This window comes from Neopelma chrysocephalum, unplaced genomic scaffold, assembly GCF_003984885.1.
Source record: "Neopelma chrysocephalum unplaced genomic scaffold, ASM398488v2 Primary Assembly neopelma1_69, whole genome shotgun sequence".
Taxonomy (NCBI): Eukaryota; Metazoa; Chordata; class Aves; order Passeriformes; family Pipridae; genus Neopelma; species Neopelma chrysocephalum.
The window spans coordinates 1,500,807-1,517,632 of NW_020897729.1; the positions used below are offsets into that span (position 1 = coordinate 1,500,807).

A 16,826-nucleotide genomic window follows, 5' to 3' on the forward strand; every position below is an offset into this window, starting at 1 on the left:
AGGTGAGGAACAAGGCAGGGACCAGCAGATCCCACTGGAAATACTCTGATGCTCACAGGACTCAATTCAGCATCAAACTGACAGAGTAACAACATATTCCCATGCCTCATCTGGGCTGCAGCAGTGGTCCACAACACATGCAGGACAGCCAGCTTCTGCTTCTGCCAGAATAAAAGACTCAATTGCATTATCTCATGTTAATGCACACACAAACCAGCACTGGAATGGCCAAGACATCTCACTATGCCCGCACTCCAGCCCCCTTCCAACAACCAGCACAGCACTGCAGAAGCTCATGATATACACCAAGGAGCAGGTACATCACCCCTCTGCCTCAACCAGCATAACCCCTCACTAGCAAGAATTTCTCTTGCTATGGGTTATGGGCTAAGCACAGACAACCAGAAAAAAAATCACAACAAAACAAAACAAACAAAAAAACCAACAACAACAAAAAAAACCAACCAAAACCAAAACAAACAAACAAAACAAAAAACCAAAACAACAACAAAAAAAAACCACAAAAAAACCCAACACAAACCCCACAGAATCTTTCAAGTCAGCCTCAATTTATTCTTTCAGGGCTCTCAATGCAAATAATGAATAGACTCTGGAGTTGGTTAGCTTCTATGAACTGTCAAAGATTGCAGAGGTGGGAACAGCAAAGCTACAACAGAGTGTCTAGTCCAATAAATCCATACCCAAGCTTCAAAAATTAAGGCAGAGCTACTGATAGCAGCTGCTGTAAACAAAACCCACTACGTATATCTGCCTATAAAAAAAATACAATAACAAAACAATAAACAGCCTGACAGTTCATGCTCCCAGTCCCCCACAGACATAGCAGAACATAATTTGCTAGTGCTCCAAAGCCTCTACACACATGAAGAGGAGGAGGGTATGGAGAGTCAAGCCCTGGGAAACCTGGATCAGCTGGGTTCAAGCTTACACACTGGTGTCAACAACATAACCTTACCCTGGAGCTCATCCTGCTGTTGGGCCTTGTGTCATGAGTCACTTGCCCAGTCCACCAACCAAGGTAAATGGACAGAGATGGTTTAAAAAAAAAGTAATTAAAACCTCAAAGACCTTCACATGAGACCTGTTCTTCAGCATATCTGAAAGGCACCCAAGGAAAGGAAGGAGAACGGAAGAGCTTGCTTTGAGTTTCATTCCTTTATTTAGTTTCCACTATTAAATCCATAATAATTGTTTCTGCACCAAGGTGGCAACTACAGGGAAAGACATCAGCACTGAATTTAGAAGGACCCAACTGCATAAACCAAAGTGGCTAAATTTCTAAAGAATGCCCTGGGAGCCTCAGAGGGAGACAGAGAAGCACATCACATCCAAGCACAAGGCAGCCCCACAAACCAAGTGACTGCCCTGTGAGGGATGCTGCCTGCACATCCCTTTCTGGCCAGGGCTGGCACTGCAGCATTTTAATCTGTCTCAGGCAGCTTCAGAAACATGCATGGTCCGATTCATATGACAAAAGACATTGCAAGAATATGAGGAATTTGGTTTTTTTGAGAGTGGAGATGATCATCTTTGCAGGAGCAGGAGATCTCTTGGCAGCCAAGCAACAAACTAGTACTTCCCACTAGGCAAGGATGGACTTGTTCCCTTCCCTACCACCATGAAATCATCCTTCAAGTGACTGCACACAGTGGCAGAAGAGTGCATTCAACCCACAGAGAGGTGTGCTAGTGCTCACAAATATTGGACTGGGAAGCCCAAGCCTGCAATCCAGCTGAGATTCCCCAGCTCACCTGTATCAGCATAGCATCATTTTTCTGGGACTTGCAGAACTTTATTTGGAGGGGAGGGGGAAAGGCAAGAGGAAAACAGCTTTTATGGTTACCAAAACAAGCTTCAAGCCAGAAGGATCCAAACCAAAAGGCATATCACACCACAAAGCTTGCCACTTACTGCGCTCAAGCCATCCAATGGCCACAACTTCGGCTTTTCTGAGGACCTCAAGACTGACAGCAGATTTTTACACATTTTTGAAGCCCCTGATTCTGGCCTCACAACCCCTGGCACCGTCCCAGCACATCCCGACTGCCCTGCCACAGCAGCACTTGTTTGGGAGCAGCTGCCAGCTCTCCTCCCCATGCCATGGAGTGCACAATCCCACCCCAGCACCACCCCCCCATGGCAGTGGGCACAAAGCCAGCGGATCAGCCATCACCAACCTCACTCCACACCAGATGCCTCCTTAGTCTGCCCAGAGGGTGAGGCCCCATTTTCTGGAACTAGGAAAAAGAGGAGAAAAGGGAATTTGCTTCATCTGCAAGCTATAAATCCTTTCCATCTTCCTGAGCCCAGCATAGATGGGAACAGCTGTGTGGCAGCGCTTCTGTAAGGCTCCAGCTCTGCTGAAGATGCTGAAATACCAATTTAAGTCTAAAAGCTGGAGAGCAGGAGAGAAGTGGCAGGGAAAGGAAGAAGGGCAACCACAGAATCACAGAAAGGTTTGGGTTGGAAAGGACCTTGAAAGATTATCCAATCCAACTTCCCTGCCATCAGCTGGGATATCTTTCACTAGATCAGGTTACCGTTCAAAGCCCTGTCCAACCTGACCTTGAGGACTTTCAATGATGGGGCATCCAATGCTTTTAAAGGAAACAAAATTAATACGAACTCCTTGGAAAAAGGCATTACTTTGCTTAAGAGATTTTTTGGTCCGTGAGTACAGAGGACAAACCCTGCTATGCACAGAGCTGGACAGGGTCTGCTGAGGAGCAGAGGGAGGAGACATATAACACCAAACACATGAGCATGGAGAAAGAAGCCAAATATATAAGAAGTGGACTGTCAGGACCCATGGCTGGACTCATCTCCTCCAAGCACAAAGAGAAGATGCTCTCAATCTTCAAACACATCTAGCTCCATCCAAGGACCACCGTGACCCTGGTTAAACTCTTTTAGAGCTCCTGCTTCAATGTCTGGACATCTAATTTTGATTTCCAGTCTAACTCATTAGCAGCTACACTTCCTCCCAATGCACACTTGTTCATCTTGTAGATAAACATCTTCCCCAAGCTCAAACAGCTCTCTTCTCTCTGTGGGGTAAATATAGAACTGTATAAGATGACGAGCACCTGCATTTCCCAGGAGCTGTGGTGCTCACGCCTCCCAGGATCAGGCAAGGTTAATCCCCTGCAAACCATCACAGCGGGGAATGGAAGCATTAAATCCTCCAGAAACCCAGCCCAGACCACAGCACGTGAAGTTCGGTCTGGTGTTTGTAGGACCTATAAAAACACAGCTGTGCCCGCCTTTTCAGCTCTCTGCATGGCAGAGACCTGTGCAGAATGTTAGGCAGAGCTGGTCTTACTGATGATGATGATAATGATGATTATCATTATTACTTCTACCACTACTGCAGTCATACCCAGGGGCCCCCAAACAGATCTCTGCAATAGAAAGAAACGGTCTCTGCTTTGATGAGTTGATAAATATAGTCTGAAACAAGTTGCAGCAACTCAGCACGGCAAATAGCAAGGAGGGGGGCTGGCAGCATCAGGAAAATTGCTCACTTCACTGGTCTAAACCACACACACATTGAGTGCTTCAAATTACATTAAAACGCTGCTGGTTTATAAACTGTTGGCTGTTGTGATTTCACTCTTTTCACTCATGTAACCATTTCTAACTTCCTTTAAAGTTTCATTAAGTAGCTTTTAATCAGCACCTTCTGGTTGATTTTTGTGCAGGTGTCAGGAAAAGAAAAATAAAATCAAAGTCAAGGTGAGACCAAGGAAATGCTTTGGTGGGAGGGAGAGGGGGGTACAGTCACTCCCCCTACATGTACACACAGTACATGCTCCATTGTCACTCCAGTGTCTTTTCCCTGTGCTTTCAATATGATCAAGAAATAAAATCACAAATGTGATCAGCCAGACAGACCCTCCATATGTGAGCAACACACCTACAAAATAATAATAAAGAAACACAAGGCCAGAGGGTGCATAATCTTGAATGTTAAAAGCAACAAGCTGAAGAAATTACCAGGAAACAAAATTCGCCAGCCTCCCAGAGAGATTCCAGATACTATTCCAGCTGCCAAAGGCTGCAGGGAACCAATTCCAGCAACACTGCTGGGGCAGGCAATGCTGGGATGTGCACAGTGACCGTCTGCCCCATCAGAGCCCTTCCCCTGAGCGGCGCCGCTGCTCCCACTCATCTCTGGCAAAAGGAAGCAGGTAAACCCCATGTTCCTCCAGCAAAGCAGCTCTGGCAGGGTAGAAGGGATGAAAACACACTGGGGTGCAAGGGGATCCTGCAGCTCCTCCACCTACAGACTCACAGCCAACCAGATGGGAAAGACCTGTGACCAACAGAGAACAAATTTAGGCAAAATTACTCACAGTGCCCCTGTACGCAGGGAACCAGCGGGGCATGGAGCTGTCTCCCAGGATGAATTATTGCTGCAAAAGCAGGGAGGTCATTGAAAAAACAATTAGGAAGCCTGGAGGAGAGAAGGGAGCCATAGAAAGGGAGTGAAGCACATTGGGCTAAATATTTCTCACTGCTCTGCTCTCGCCTGCCAGATCCCAGAAGCCTCATGTTCTCAGGGTTATATATGGCTGGGTAATGGCTTTGCACGGGCTGCTGACAGCGACCAGCAGCATGTCACCTTTTCAAAGTGGATTAGCTTAAGCTGCAGGCACGCTGTCACATCACTAAGCCTGTCTCTGACCAGGTCTTGGCCAACCCTTAGCTCTTCCAGGCCTGTCAGATAAGACAGGATCCCCAAATGCCCAGCATCAGACAAGGCAAGGGACTGGCACTGACGAAGTCTCCCTACGAGTTCCTGATTGTTTCCCAGTTTCCAACAGACCCAGGGATGCCTGACTTTTTGTGGGACCAGACACACAGGGTTGCATCAGAAATGTTTGTGTGTCTTGTCATCCCTTCTCAGCCTGCAGTGCCTGCTGTGCTCTTTGGGAAAGCCTCCTTCCCCAAATGCCAAGAAACACAGAATTTTTAGAAGGTGATAATGTTCCTGAGTCACATATAATCAGACCCACAATCACTAAAGCACTGACAATTAAGACATACTGACTTTTTTCACCCAAAAATAAGTGACTGATCAAGAACAGTTTTCCTAGGAAAAAAAGAGGGTTATTTTCCATTATTATTTTTAATTTCAAGAGAGTCAGAAAAATAAGAATTTCCACTTGACTTGAAGGTGACATTTTCACTGCATTTCAGAAGTGGATTATTTCTTACTTTTAAAATTCCAAATGTCTTTCTCTTCCTATTTCTCGCTAAGTTTTGTTACTGAAGGCAGCAGAACAGGTGCATAAGACTTCGCTTTTCTCCCTCCAACACATTTTCTTTTTTTGTTCTGAATTCTCTGAAATTAGAGTGGCAGAGGAAAAAACCAAAACACTCAGACTTTTCCAACTTTCCTACAAGCTATCCTTCACTTCAGAAAATCACTCAAGTGCAAGATTTAATGTGCTGCTTTGTTTCTATTTCTCCTTTCCATTATTCTGTAGTCTTCCTGAAAATGCATACAACTTACAAAAGATAGAGCAGTAAGAGGAAAAAATATACAGATGATATTTAACTTATTGTACTCAATACAAAAGAGGAAAATGTGACGATGGAACAAAGTAGAGCATCCAAAACCATACACAAAAGCTGTTTGGGCAATTTTCTTTAACACAACTGAGCTTTTCTTTTGAGGGAGGGTTGCAGAGGAGGAGGGGAAGAGTGTTCCACCCATTTCTAATCATAGTAAATCACCACAAACAGAAAAGTCATGCCTTGCCAAGACAGCTACCACTCTTTCCTAAAATCCTTGGCTTTCTCCTTGTTTCTGCTGCAGTAAGGTTCCATCACACACATTCCAATGTCAGCCAGGGGCATCCTGGGTGCTCCAACTGGCAGGTTTCCAGTTGAAAACCCCAGAGGTGCTTCCAACCATGCACTCCTGATGCTGGGAACTCCCTCCCCCCATGTGTCCACAAGGCAGGAACCCAAATCCCACGCTTGCTGCTCAGTCACATGAAGAAAGGAGGACTTTTACAGCAGAAGGTAGAAGAAGGCCAACACACAGGGACTGGCAGGCATTTGTTTTGCTAACATAACAGCTCCAGAGGCTATTGCAATGGTCATGCAAATATCCTTTGAATTATTTCATATTCAAGAGTGTTCCATAGTAGAGGGAAAAGAATAAAACAATCCAGTCAGAAGGCTGGAGAGGAAGCACTTCTAGATTCGTTCTGCCAAACTTTTGCCCTACAACCCCCAATTATACCCATATTCCCAGAGATCAATACTGAGAAGGGTTGTTCAAGCCCAAGCTCCTTGAATCATCACATCCCAGCAGAGACCAACAAGCAAAATCCTTTCAAAAGTATCATCCTTGGACATGGGACATCTGCTTCCAATTAAAACCAAGAAACACTTGTCCCCATGTCCTCCCCCAGCCCTACACCTCTCAGAAGGGTAGGCAGCCAGAGCAAGGGTAGGAGATACCGTCACATTCTTCTTGATATGAATGATCTGAAACAGGGAGGTTCCCACAAACTCACCAACAAAGACCAAGTCAGGAACAGCCTGTGTTAGCAGCCAGTTTCTCTGAATTAGTTGTGGTTCCTTCCTAAAAAAATAAATACTCACCATCACCTCCCGGTTGCTTGTACGGATTGTACTTTGGTTTGGGGGCAACGACAGGTGCAAACTTCTTTGGAGTCTGCTGGGTGGACACTGAGATGCTGGGAGTCCCAAAGGTGTGGGTGGTCTCCATCCTTGCAGTAACATGACCCACAGGCTCATTGGTACTCTTGGGTGGCAGCCAGGACGGGTGGGACATGGTTCAGATCTGAGAGGAGAGGCAAAAAGTCACACGGGCATTAGGAATTTAGGCTGGGGAAACAACAGTTGGATTCCTACTATTCTGCTGGTTTATGAAATTAAACCTACAAAACCCTTTAATATGTTTAACTGGTGTATGCTTCACTTCACACAATATTGCTCCTAATGTATAGGACTTTACATACAAACTTGTCTTTCTTTTCCCAACAGGTCAGAGTTGCTGATTAGCTTATTGCTGGTGCCTACAAAAAGCATTGCTTTTTTTCCTCTTCAAACCAGAGCAGAGATAGGCTGATACCCTGAAGCAGCCCATCAATCCCACCACCCACTCAGCACAGTAGTGATGTATTTGCCTTTCCCTATTAGGCTTTTGTGAGTACATTAAAGTACAACAGTGTAGGTGCTCTGGGGACAAGTCTAGTCACAGATAGGCAGACACTTCCAAAATACACTTTTAGCACTTTTTCACATGTCATTTAGGACCCCATGCCCCAGTGATTTTCATTCAGACTTTTAAGAAAAAGGATTTCAAAAGCAGCTAATCATTCTTGATGCCCAGCTAAATGCCCAGCCTAAGACATTTTAAAAGCATATCAATTTTGAAAAAATGCCAGGATCCCACAACCGCTGACAACCAGGCTGCTTTTAGACATCTTGACTTGTGTAACAAAAAACAGAGGCAGCCCAAATCATTACTTATTTATGAAAATCTTGGCTTTGGCCTCTTAAAAGCCTACATCACTTTTGAGAACTGGACTCAGATGCTGCTGAAAATGTTGCCCATAAAAATCCTGTTCATTGCAATAAACAAGTGCTTTTCACCGCACACAGACTATACTTGCTGGGTAGCAATGACAGTCCTACAGTACCATCAGATGATTCTATGGAGCTGGATTTGACAAGTGTTGGAGAAATGAAGACCCCAAACAGGCTAAAGCTAATGCTAATTTTGGAGCTCTTGAGCACCTTGTCACTTTTGCCCACACACTGCTTTGCTGTCAGAACTCCTCAAGGCCACCAAAGCCAGCAGGCAGCTGTGATCCCAACAGGAAAGATTTGTTTTGCTCGTGGAAAAAGATCAGTGCAAGAGATAGCACCAAACCTTGGGAGACATGAGCAGACCGCCATGGCAGAAAGGCACATCCACCTGGGTACAACAGGACAAAGCAGAGGAGCTGCTGGATTCACACAAAGGTGGTATCTAACTGCAGCAGTAAATGCAATCTGCTGGGGCTGAGCTGCAAGAGAGTTGTAGTTCTGCTTGGCACATCACCAAGGACTGCATCGGTGTGAACGGTCACCCGAGCGCAGGGTGGGAAATAGAAAGGGGGAAGATGAAAGGTGGCCTTTTGGCAGGTGCAGACCCCCTCGGAGGGGCCACTCCCAGCCTACTCGAGGATATCCCTAGTGCCTCACAGCTAAGACTCCCATGCACACATGGTTCTCCAAGAAACAAGCAACATTGAGCTCTTCAACCAGCCCCCAGGATTACACAGACCATTTAGGCAGGCAGAAGACATACCTGATATCATATTTAAGTCTACCTAGAGAAAACAAAGCAGAAAGGACATTGTTTCCCTTTTTTATTTCCTAATTTGGGCTCACACATCACTAGAAATGTCAAGACTAAGCTCTCAGGAATTAGGAGCAGAGGTATTTTGCCAGCTTATCCTGGCTGCAACCTACAAGCTTCATGGTGGAACAAATTCCATTGAGTCCTTTTATCAAGGCAGCAAATGAAGACTCTTGGGTATAAACTAGAGAATGTATTCCTGTGGGTTCCTGTATGGATAACCATGTCCTAGCAATTTGTTGTTGGCAATGCTGAGACAGTCAGGGGAAAGGATCAAGGTCTCCACATGGTAGTGCAGGAACAGAACCTCCAGTTAACAGCAGTGACTGCTTAAACTGATGGATATACACGAGTGCTTATTCCAGCACAACAAATTTACTCCAGGTAACAGGTTTCCTACTTCAGGAGTAATTTCTACTTTGAGTCCCAATGTCTGACCCAACACCAGAAAGTAGACAATTTATAGTCATCTTCCACCTCCACTACTCCTTGCACAAGAGAGGAACTGGGAAGTGCCAAACATCAGTCCCCACAGTTTTGTCTCTTCCTGGCCATGCAGTCTGACTGTTTGACATGCAGACAGTAGTTTGACAATTCCTACCACTAGAAAGTGAGCCAGCTGCACTAGGAATCCAATACCAGTGAAAAAAAGACACAGGCTGGCTAGAAATGAGGCAGACAGGAGCATGGCAGGGGCAGCCTGGAGGTGGACAAGTATCCGAGGCTGAGCTGCAAGGATGTGACTTTCCTCCTCTCTCTGCCTATCATCCAAATCTATGGTAAGAGTGCAGAGCATCATTCTGAAAGCAAGAAGTGAAAGGCAGGTCCTCCCCACAGGGCTGGAGAGCAAACGAGCCATGTCAGGTGGAGGCTGAGGGCACAGGAACCACGGTCTCTCTGCCTGGTACTTCCCATTACCAACACCAACCCTGATGGACCTAGAAAATGACTGTCACTCCATCAGTAACATTCATCTACACTGATGCTTCCTCCTCCCACATCCTTCAAAACTGTAAAAGCAGCAATAAAATTCAAGCAACTATCTAGGTTTTAAGATCAGAAAGCAATGAGGGCACTCGACCCTAAAAGAAAAAACAGAACAAGTCTGCACTCTTCAGAGTTATTACATGCAAAGACAACTGCACCTTACCCATTGCTAAAAGCACCCTGGAGTTTAATTCTAACAGGTTTTCAGCCTCTGGCTTGATATTTCATATAAAAGAGCATCCTGCTGCATGAAGCACCCTCAGATCCTGGACATTATCTCCATTCTGATTCAAAGGAAAAAAAGGAAAAAAAAATCCCAGTACTGACTAGATCATCACCATTCCTGTTCTGGAACGTTCCTTAACCACCTCCCAGGCAGCATGCCTTGGTCCCACTGAGCTCTCATGGTCTGCCAGGCTGAGGGCAAGGATGGGTTGCACGATGCACAAACCAAGAATGTCTGCCTCAGCAGGCAGGTTGCACAGCACTGAGGACAGCTGAAGACAATGAGAATTTCAGTGAGTGAGCTTAAGGAGCAGAACGCTCCTATGGACAGCTTGGGAGTGTGAGGAACACCCTGCAGTAACTCAGCTGCTGACTGTAAGCTGGCACACAGCTTCCTCTCAGCTAACCTCTAACGCCTTTGTTTTGGCCGTGGTGGTATTTTCTAATTGTTTCCCTGCTAGCCTTTTCTCTTCCTCTTTCTCCCCCTTTCATTTTCTGTTATGCATTTACTGTTACTTGTTTTTGCTATCTGTGCCTTGACAGTGTTTTCAGCAAGTTCCCTTTTCCTCATCTGTTCCAGCCCCAGCTTCCCAGCCTCAATTAAATTTAGCCTAACTACTCTGCAAGATCATAAAAAAAGAAAGTGAATTAATCTCATTTTAACAGCTGAAATTAAACTTCTGGGTTTACTGTTATTTTACCCCCATTTTGTCAGATGGTAAAAGGCCAAAAGCAAAGAAGAATGTAAGGGACAGGGGCTTGGAGAGAGGCACAGCCTCCCACCTCTCTGCAGACTTCTCCATGGTGGAGAACTCTGGCTAGTTCACACAAAGCCATCAGTGCTCCCTCTCCATTCCCTGCAATATTGCCTATTTTCAGGCAGAAGCTCCTTTGCAGCAAAACATTTTGTGATGTAGGCAAGTAATCAAACAGCACAGAGAAACCTGGGCCTATAACTAATCCCCTTACTCCAAACTTACTCTTATGTCACTGTCTCTGCGTCACTGTGATTCCTGCACTTGAATGAGAATCTCCAGTAGATAATGGCAGTGCTTTTCTGGCCCACCAGCAAACACACCTTTCACTTTTGAGGTATTTTCTTCCATAAAAAGTTATTTTTCACTGAAAAGTTAACCTACAGGTTAAATATACAGCTGCCCCCACATTTCTGCTCCAAGCAAATCATTCTTCAGGTGTGGTTTGCATTCAATGAGCCCCTTCCTGGCAAACCTGAATAAATCTAGCCATGCAACATTTAACACAGCAAGGTTGGAAAAACCTTTGTCAGCAGAGCCCCTGTCCCTGGGAAACCTCCCAGAGAGTCAGCAACCTTTTGCTTCCTCGTCAGTGCCATGTCTCCCTGTCTTGGCTGAAGCCTTCTGAAATTCTTCCTGCCACTGTCCCGTAGCCATCCCTGGTCAGCAGTAACTCATAACAGCTCTGTTCCTGATCTGACTGCTACAAGCTTTTCCTGTGAGTCCTTACTCACTGACCACTCTGGCAATACCCACTTCCCAAATTCACTGCCCCATCCCAGAAAAAAAATCCCCTAAATCTTCTTTACGTCACTGCTTTGAAAGCCTTTCTCACTGACCATCTCGACCAGCCCTTCTGCACTGAACTGTACCCAACTACTGCCCCACAAAGCTTCTGCTGAGCTAAAGAATATTTATGAAGCACACATAGCCTCAACTGAAACAATGCAAGTGTTGGAGAATCCAACACAGCATTAGGTAAATTGTTTGGACAAGCAATTAAGCACCATAATTACAACTTCTCCTGTATGTCTGGCTTCAAATTTAGCTACCTCCGCTTCCAACCATTGCATTTTGTTATGCTCCTGTCATCTGCATTACAGACCTGTCTCTCTTACTTATGCAGATCCTTTCAGAACACAGCCAGGTCGTTGGTTAAATCAAATTAAAACATTTAAATTAAGTATCAATTAAACTCCCTGTAAAGGGCAGACTTCTTTTGATTCTTTCATGTATGTTTACTCTGAATTCTCTTCAATTTTCCAGCTACCTTTTATGAAATGGTGGATGATAGAGTAAGAACATTTTTTCAAGAATGGCAACTTAAAATAGAAGGGGTAAAATGATGAATAATATTAAAAAAAAAAAAACCTGACTGAAATCAGCTGTGGATGCCTGAGGTTCAGTTATCCTTCCTTCCTTGGAAGCATTAGTCATCACCTACTTTCGGAGGCAGAGGATAAGACCAGACTAACCATGATAAATAACATTAAGAGCAAAGAGTGAAATCACGCTGCATAAATAAGGAAAACAGTGTGTTCTGGTTCTATCATTAGAATGATCTTAATGCTGTAAGTTCAAATTCTAACCATGAAAGAACACACCACAGCAGAGGAACTGGAATCCACGAATCCCAAGCTGAGACCGCATTATCTAAAAATGTCAGACCAGGAATATCAATAGAAGATAATACCAAGCAGTAATAAAAGCCTGACAAGGTTTTTTTATGTTGCCCTCTTTTTTTTTTTTTTAATGTGTAGGTGTTAAGAGCTTGTTTTTGCTTTTAATTACAGGATGTCATTCACCTTTGAGAAGCAAAGGTAAAGCAATAAGGGTTCTAAGTCAATTTACCCTCACATCAGATAAGCAATGACAAGGTAGAGCACCAATTTGTCTACTTTTAAAATTGTTAGTATATTCATCTCTGTGACAAGCTCGCTTTTCCGTGATTAGACTGTACCCAAATAAATCTTCATTTCATTTTCGTATTTATAACATCGACCAAATACTCCTTGGATGTTGATGGACTTCATCAAGACAGAAGATTTTGTCCCTGAGTTAATTAAGCTAATGCTTCATAGTGGGTAGCAACAGTGTTTAACAAAAAACGAGCAACAACCGTCTGTGCTTCCAGACAGTCTGCTCTGTCTTCCATCCCACACCTTCCTAAATTCACTGGCTTGATGTAGGTCTGTGATGTTCTGCCTTAGTATCACCCATGCACAGTGAACTATCACTCCTAAGGTCAAAGGACTGACCAGATATACTTGACAGTAGATGTGACTGAAAGCTTCGTTGGGGCTTTTCTCTGACACACGATCCAGACATCACCTTCCCTAGATAACCCGAGTTTGTCTCTAAGGGCTTACAAGAGACGTGCAGAAAGGCAAACTGCATCCTCCCCACTCTCTCTTCTCTTTCATCCATGTAAAAGAACTCGAAGTGAAAACTTCTGACTTCACCTTTCAGCTGAGTTTTAAAGGTCAGCTCTAGAAGTGAGCCAAAGGGACACCCTTCAGAACACAAAATCATGCCACTCATTCATTGCCCCTTTCTGTTAGAGGTGCAACCTACAAGACTGGAAGTCTCTCAGCTGATTTGTCTTAATTTTTCTGCCTAATATTCCCCAAACAGCAAACCCAAATGCCCTGCTAAAATACAGTTCTTCGCTTTGTCCTCATCACCTCCACTCCACTAATTAGTCAAATGCAGTAACTGAGGCTGACCAGAGAGATTTGCTCTTTACAAACTCCCAATGCTGCTTTTTTTTCTTGGCACTGTTCCCCTCTGAACGTTAAATGAATTTATTTCTCCATTTATGGCTGATATCTCTAGCCATGAAGCTCTCCTACTTCTTGTGGCCTTCAAAAGAGGATACAATGTCAAAATTCTGATCTCATTAGAGGTTTTTAACCAAACATAGGAAGTGCCATAGGTACTTACAAACTCAGCACAAGCTCTCCTGGGATGTCTTTCTCATATGGTACTACTTATCCTCATCTATTTTACATCGTATGGGAAATTATGTGATTTGGGAAACTGGGATTCCTTTGGAACTCTCTTAATCATTGCCGATCTGCACAACATCTCTCCAAATTTCAGTCCTGTAATATTAACCAGTCCAAAAAAGCTCCTCCCTCAAACCCTGCCTCTTCCCCTCAGATTCAGAATTTCTTTTCATTGCCTGGATAAGGCAGGCATTTTTATCTTCATTCCAATTCCCTCAAAGTAAAATAAATAAAAAAGTAAATGAAATCAAAGTCACTTCTGCAGTTAAATAGGGTTGAGAGCATTTACCTATTTCCTGCTGTGGGACATCACTAATGTAATCAGAGGAATTAAAGGAGAAAGAAACCTAGTTAGAGCACTGCTTATGCTGAATTATTCCTCGAAGAATATAGTCTGGTAATGTCTCACTCTGGCTTTAACAGGTTCAATCAAACTTCCATGGGATCTTCCAGAAGACCTGACTTAAACTGAAAGTTCACCCTGAATAAGGTTTGAGTAAGGTTGGCCCAGACAACCTCCAGAGATTCCTGGAGGGGATGATGCTATTCTGTGACTCTAAAACCCCAGACTTCCTGCTGGGACTTTATCTGTACTCAAACTGGTTTGCAATTACTGTATCCCCCTTGAGATACACCAGCATTATCACCTACTGGCAATGCAACATTATATATTCCTTATTCCCTAGTTGCAATGGTTTGGAAAGGGACAGAGTTTGCGCCCATTCTTGAAAGTCAATAACCAATACTTGGAAAATAACCTTTTTTTCCCCTAGCACAGCTGCATTCACACTTCATTTTTTTGCCAGCAGATCTACACCAGTTTGGGATATGACTTCAGTTGTACATACTAAAGTAACTACAACTTCTACAGTATTACTCAGACATAAACAGAAGACAGCAAGTCCATAGTGGAGATTGCAAAGATGTGATGGTAAAGAACAGTCTCTCTGGCACAAAGATGCTTGACACAGGTTAATATCATCATGAAAATAGTTCATCAGACACCAACCCAATATCATCATAATTCTTACACCAAAACCCTGCTGCTGGGACAATCTCGATATCAACCAAGACGTTGATGTCAGGTTTAAGTTTCCCCCCTTACCTCATTTCTCTTATATCAGCTTCGGTAATAGAAAAGTAGAAGAGCAAACTAAACATAAAACTTTTCTTTCCCTGTATAATTGCATTAGTAGTTTTTGGATTTGGGATTTGAATTTTGGGATTTGAATTTGACTGCTGCTGCAAAACACACACATAAAAACTGATGAACGAGATCTTCCCCTTACAGCCACGTCACATCCTGCTGTCCGACGACAAACTAGGCTTTAAAATCCCAATAAATTGAACTTGACTGGTCCATGTGCACTGAAGCAAAGACATAGATCTATATAATCTAATACAACTCTAATGACTGCATTAAAATTTCACCAGAGAGCAAGCTGATTCCTGACTTCTGTGGCTTGTGACAATACTCAGCTACTCCAAACACAATCATATTGGATAAAACATTAATCCAAAGACTCAGCTACTTGTGGTCACAACAAACCCCAGGGCAATTTACATGGAGGAGGTAGACCTGCTGGCTTACTCAAATACAGCAAAGTTTATGGCTGAACCTAAAGAGCTGAGCCAGGAGGCAGCTCTGAGCCAGACAAATTTCTTCCAATTGTTAAAGTCTCTCTTCCTGATAACCTGACCTACAAGTCAGTGAGGATGTTGCTACACCACAATGAAAAGTTTGAGATGGATGTTTCAGAATTTTGTGTATAAAATGAGAGAGGAAATATATTAATAGAGACAGCAAAAACAGGTAAAATGATGCAGAAAGATTATTTTGGGAGTCTCAGACCATGAGCTCCCTTGCACAAATACTATTTTCCTGCATACAATTTATTTCAAGACCTCTTTGCCAAAAAAAGCTGCCTTTATTCCTTTTGTGCCCATATTCAATGTCTTGCCTATAGCACAGCTCAGTATTTGGCTTCCTAATTCAGCAAGGGATTGCCAAGCAACACAGAGCTTATCCATCAAACAAAACGATTAAGGGACTGGACTTCTCAACCAATGCAGACGCACTGGAATCAGGCCTATCAGGAGTCCCACATAAGAGAAAAGCAAACAGGACAACAAGAGATGGCAAGGTTAAGGCTGTTAGAGCAAGCTCAGGGAGTTTGGATGCTGATGCTGGCTGTAAACAAAAAGGAACTGTGCAGAACTAACATTCAGGTCAGCTATGAGATACCAGTAAAACCCCAGTGGGACCGAATGGGACCGTGGCAGCATATTGACACACACAGATAATTGTATTAGCTTTGCAGAGTGCTCTCTGTGTGCGTGTGTGTGTCTCAGCCTGGAGAGAGATAGCAGGGATCTGAGCTCAGTGGGAAACTGATGGAGTGAACAAGGAAACAGTGCAGAGCTGGAGGTCCTACCAAGCAAGGCTAGTGTGGGTGTAGGTGGGTTTTCAATTTTTACGGGGTCCCCTGCACTTTGCTGCTCTTCTAAACTAGTTGTGGTTGCAGGAAGAGTCAGTTGCTGTTGTCCCTGGAAGAAAACATATCTGCTATTGGCACTCTGAACCCCAAGCCGTAAAGAGGGTTTCTGTGAATGGAAAAGGAGCTGCAGCCCAGAACACGGGCACAGCACGGACCCTACTCAGGAAGGAAGCACATGCAGGCCCAGTGCCATCATACACTTCTTGTGACACCTCAAAGAGCTGGCAGTACAATCCAGACTTTGAAACTTTTTAATGCCTAAAAACCAAGCAATTAAATCAAGTCATGGACAGGAACTGTGTCCAGGATCAAAATCTTTGATCCCTCATTCTTTTCTTCCCACCTGGTCCACTTAACTCTTCCTGCCCCAGACCCCAAGCTATCCTGGAAGTCACAGTTTCAAGTACAACAAATCCCTGGATGACTTCTTCTTCTAGAGCACTTCACCAACCTGTGTCTCACTTTTGACAGCTCAGCCCATGGCACCTTGCAAATAATCAGGGGAAATAGCCTTTTTTCCTATGGGAAATCTTGTATCCTAACACACAGAAGAGTGATTGCTGCCAGATTACTGGGAACTGATGCTGTGAAGAGATTGCTAATAGAAGCAAGATATTTGAGTGCATAAAACTGTAGGAAAGGAAGTAAGTACACAAAGCCCTTTGTATAAACAGCCAGAAAAAAGACTACAGTTCTCCGAGTTTCACGACAACAGGTGATTTGACATCATCAAGACATGAGCACACCAGTGTCATCTTGTCTCCCTTCTGCAACACGAAGCAAAAATAAAGATTTAAGTGCTTCCTCCTTTAAGAAGCTAAAAGCCTGCAGTACTGTCAGGAAAGAAAGAGGATCTCTGCAGGGTACCAAGTCCTGCTTTTAGCAGGACACTGGACTACCACCAATGCTAGATAAGGCTTGCTGTGGCTTTGTCCTTGAAAAC

At 44.0% G+C, this 16,826-nt stretch overlaps 1 protein-coding gene across 6 annotated transcripts in view; it reads right to left on the reverse strand.

Moving 5' to 3' along the window:
• Positions 1–16,826, reverse strand: part of LPP (LIM domain containing preferred translocation partner in lipoma) — a 325,524-nt gene that overhangs the window by 196,461 nt on the left and 112,237 nt on the right. For all 6 annotated transcript variants that reach the window (XM_027685929.1, XM_027685925.1, XM_027685928.1 and 3 more), the window contains one exon: positions 6,643–6,844. In XM_027685929.1, coding sequence (XP_027541730.1) covers positions 6,643–6,835 — 193 coding nt within the window. In that variant the 5' untranslated portion in view covers positions 6,836–6,844. The remainder of the gene's footprint in view (positions 1–6,642; positions 6,845–16,826) is intronic.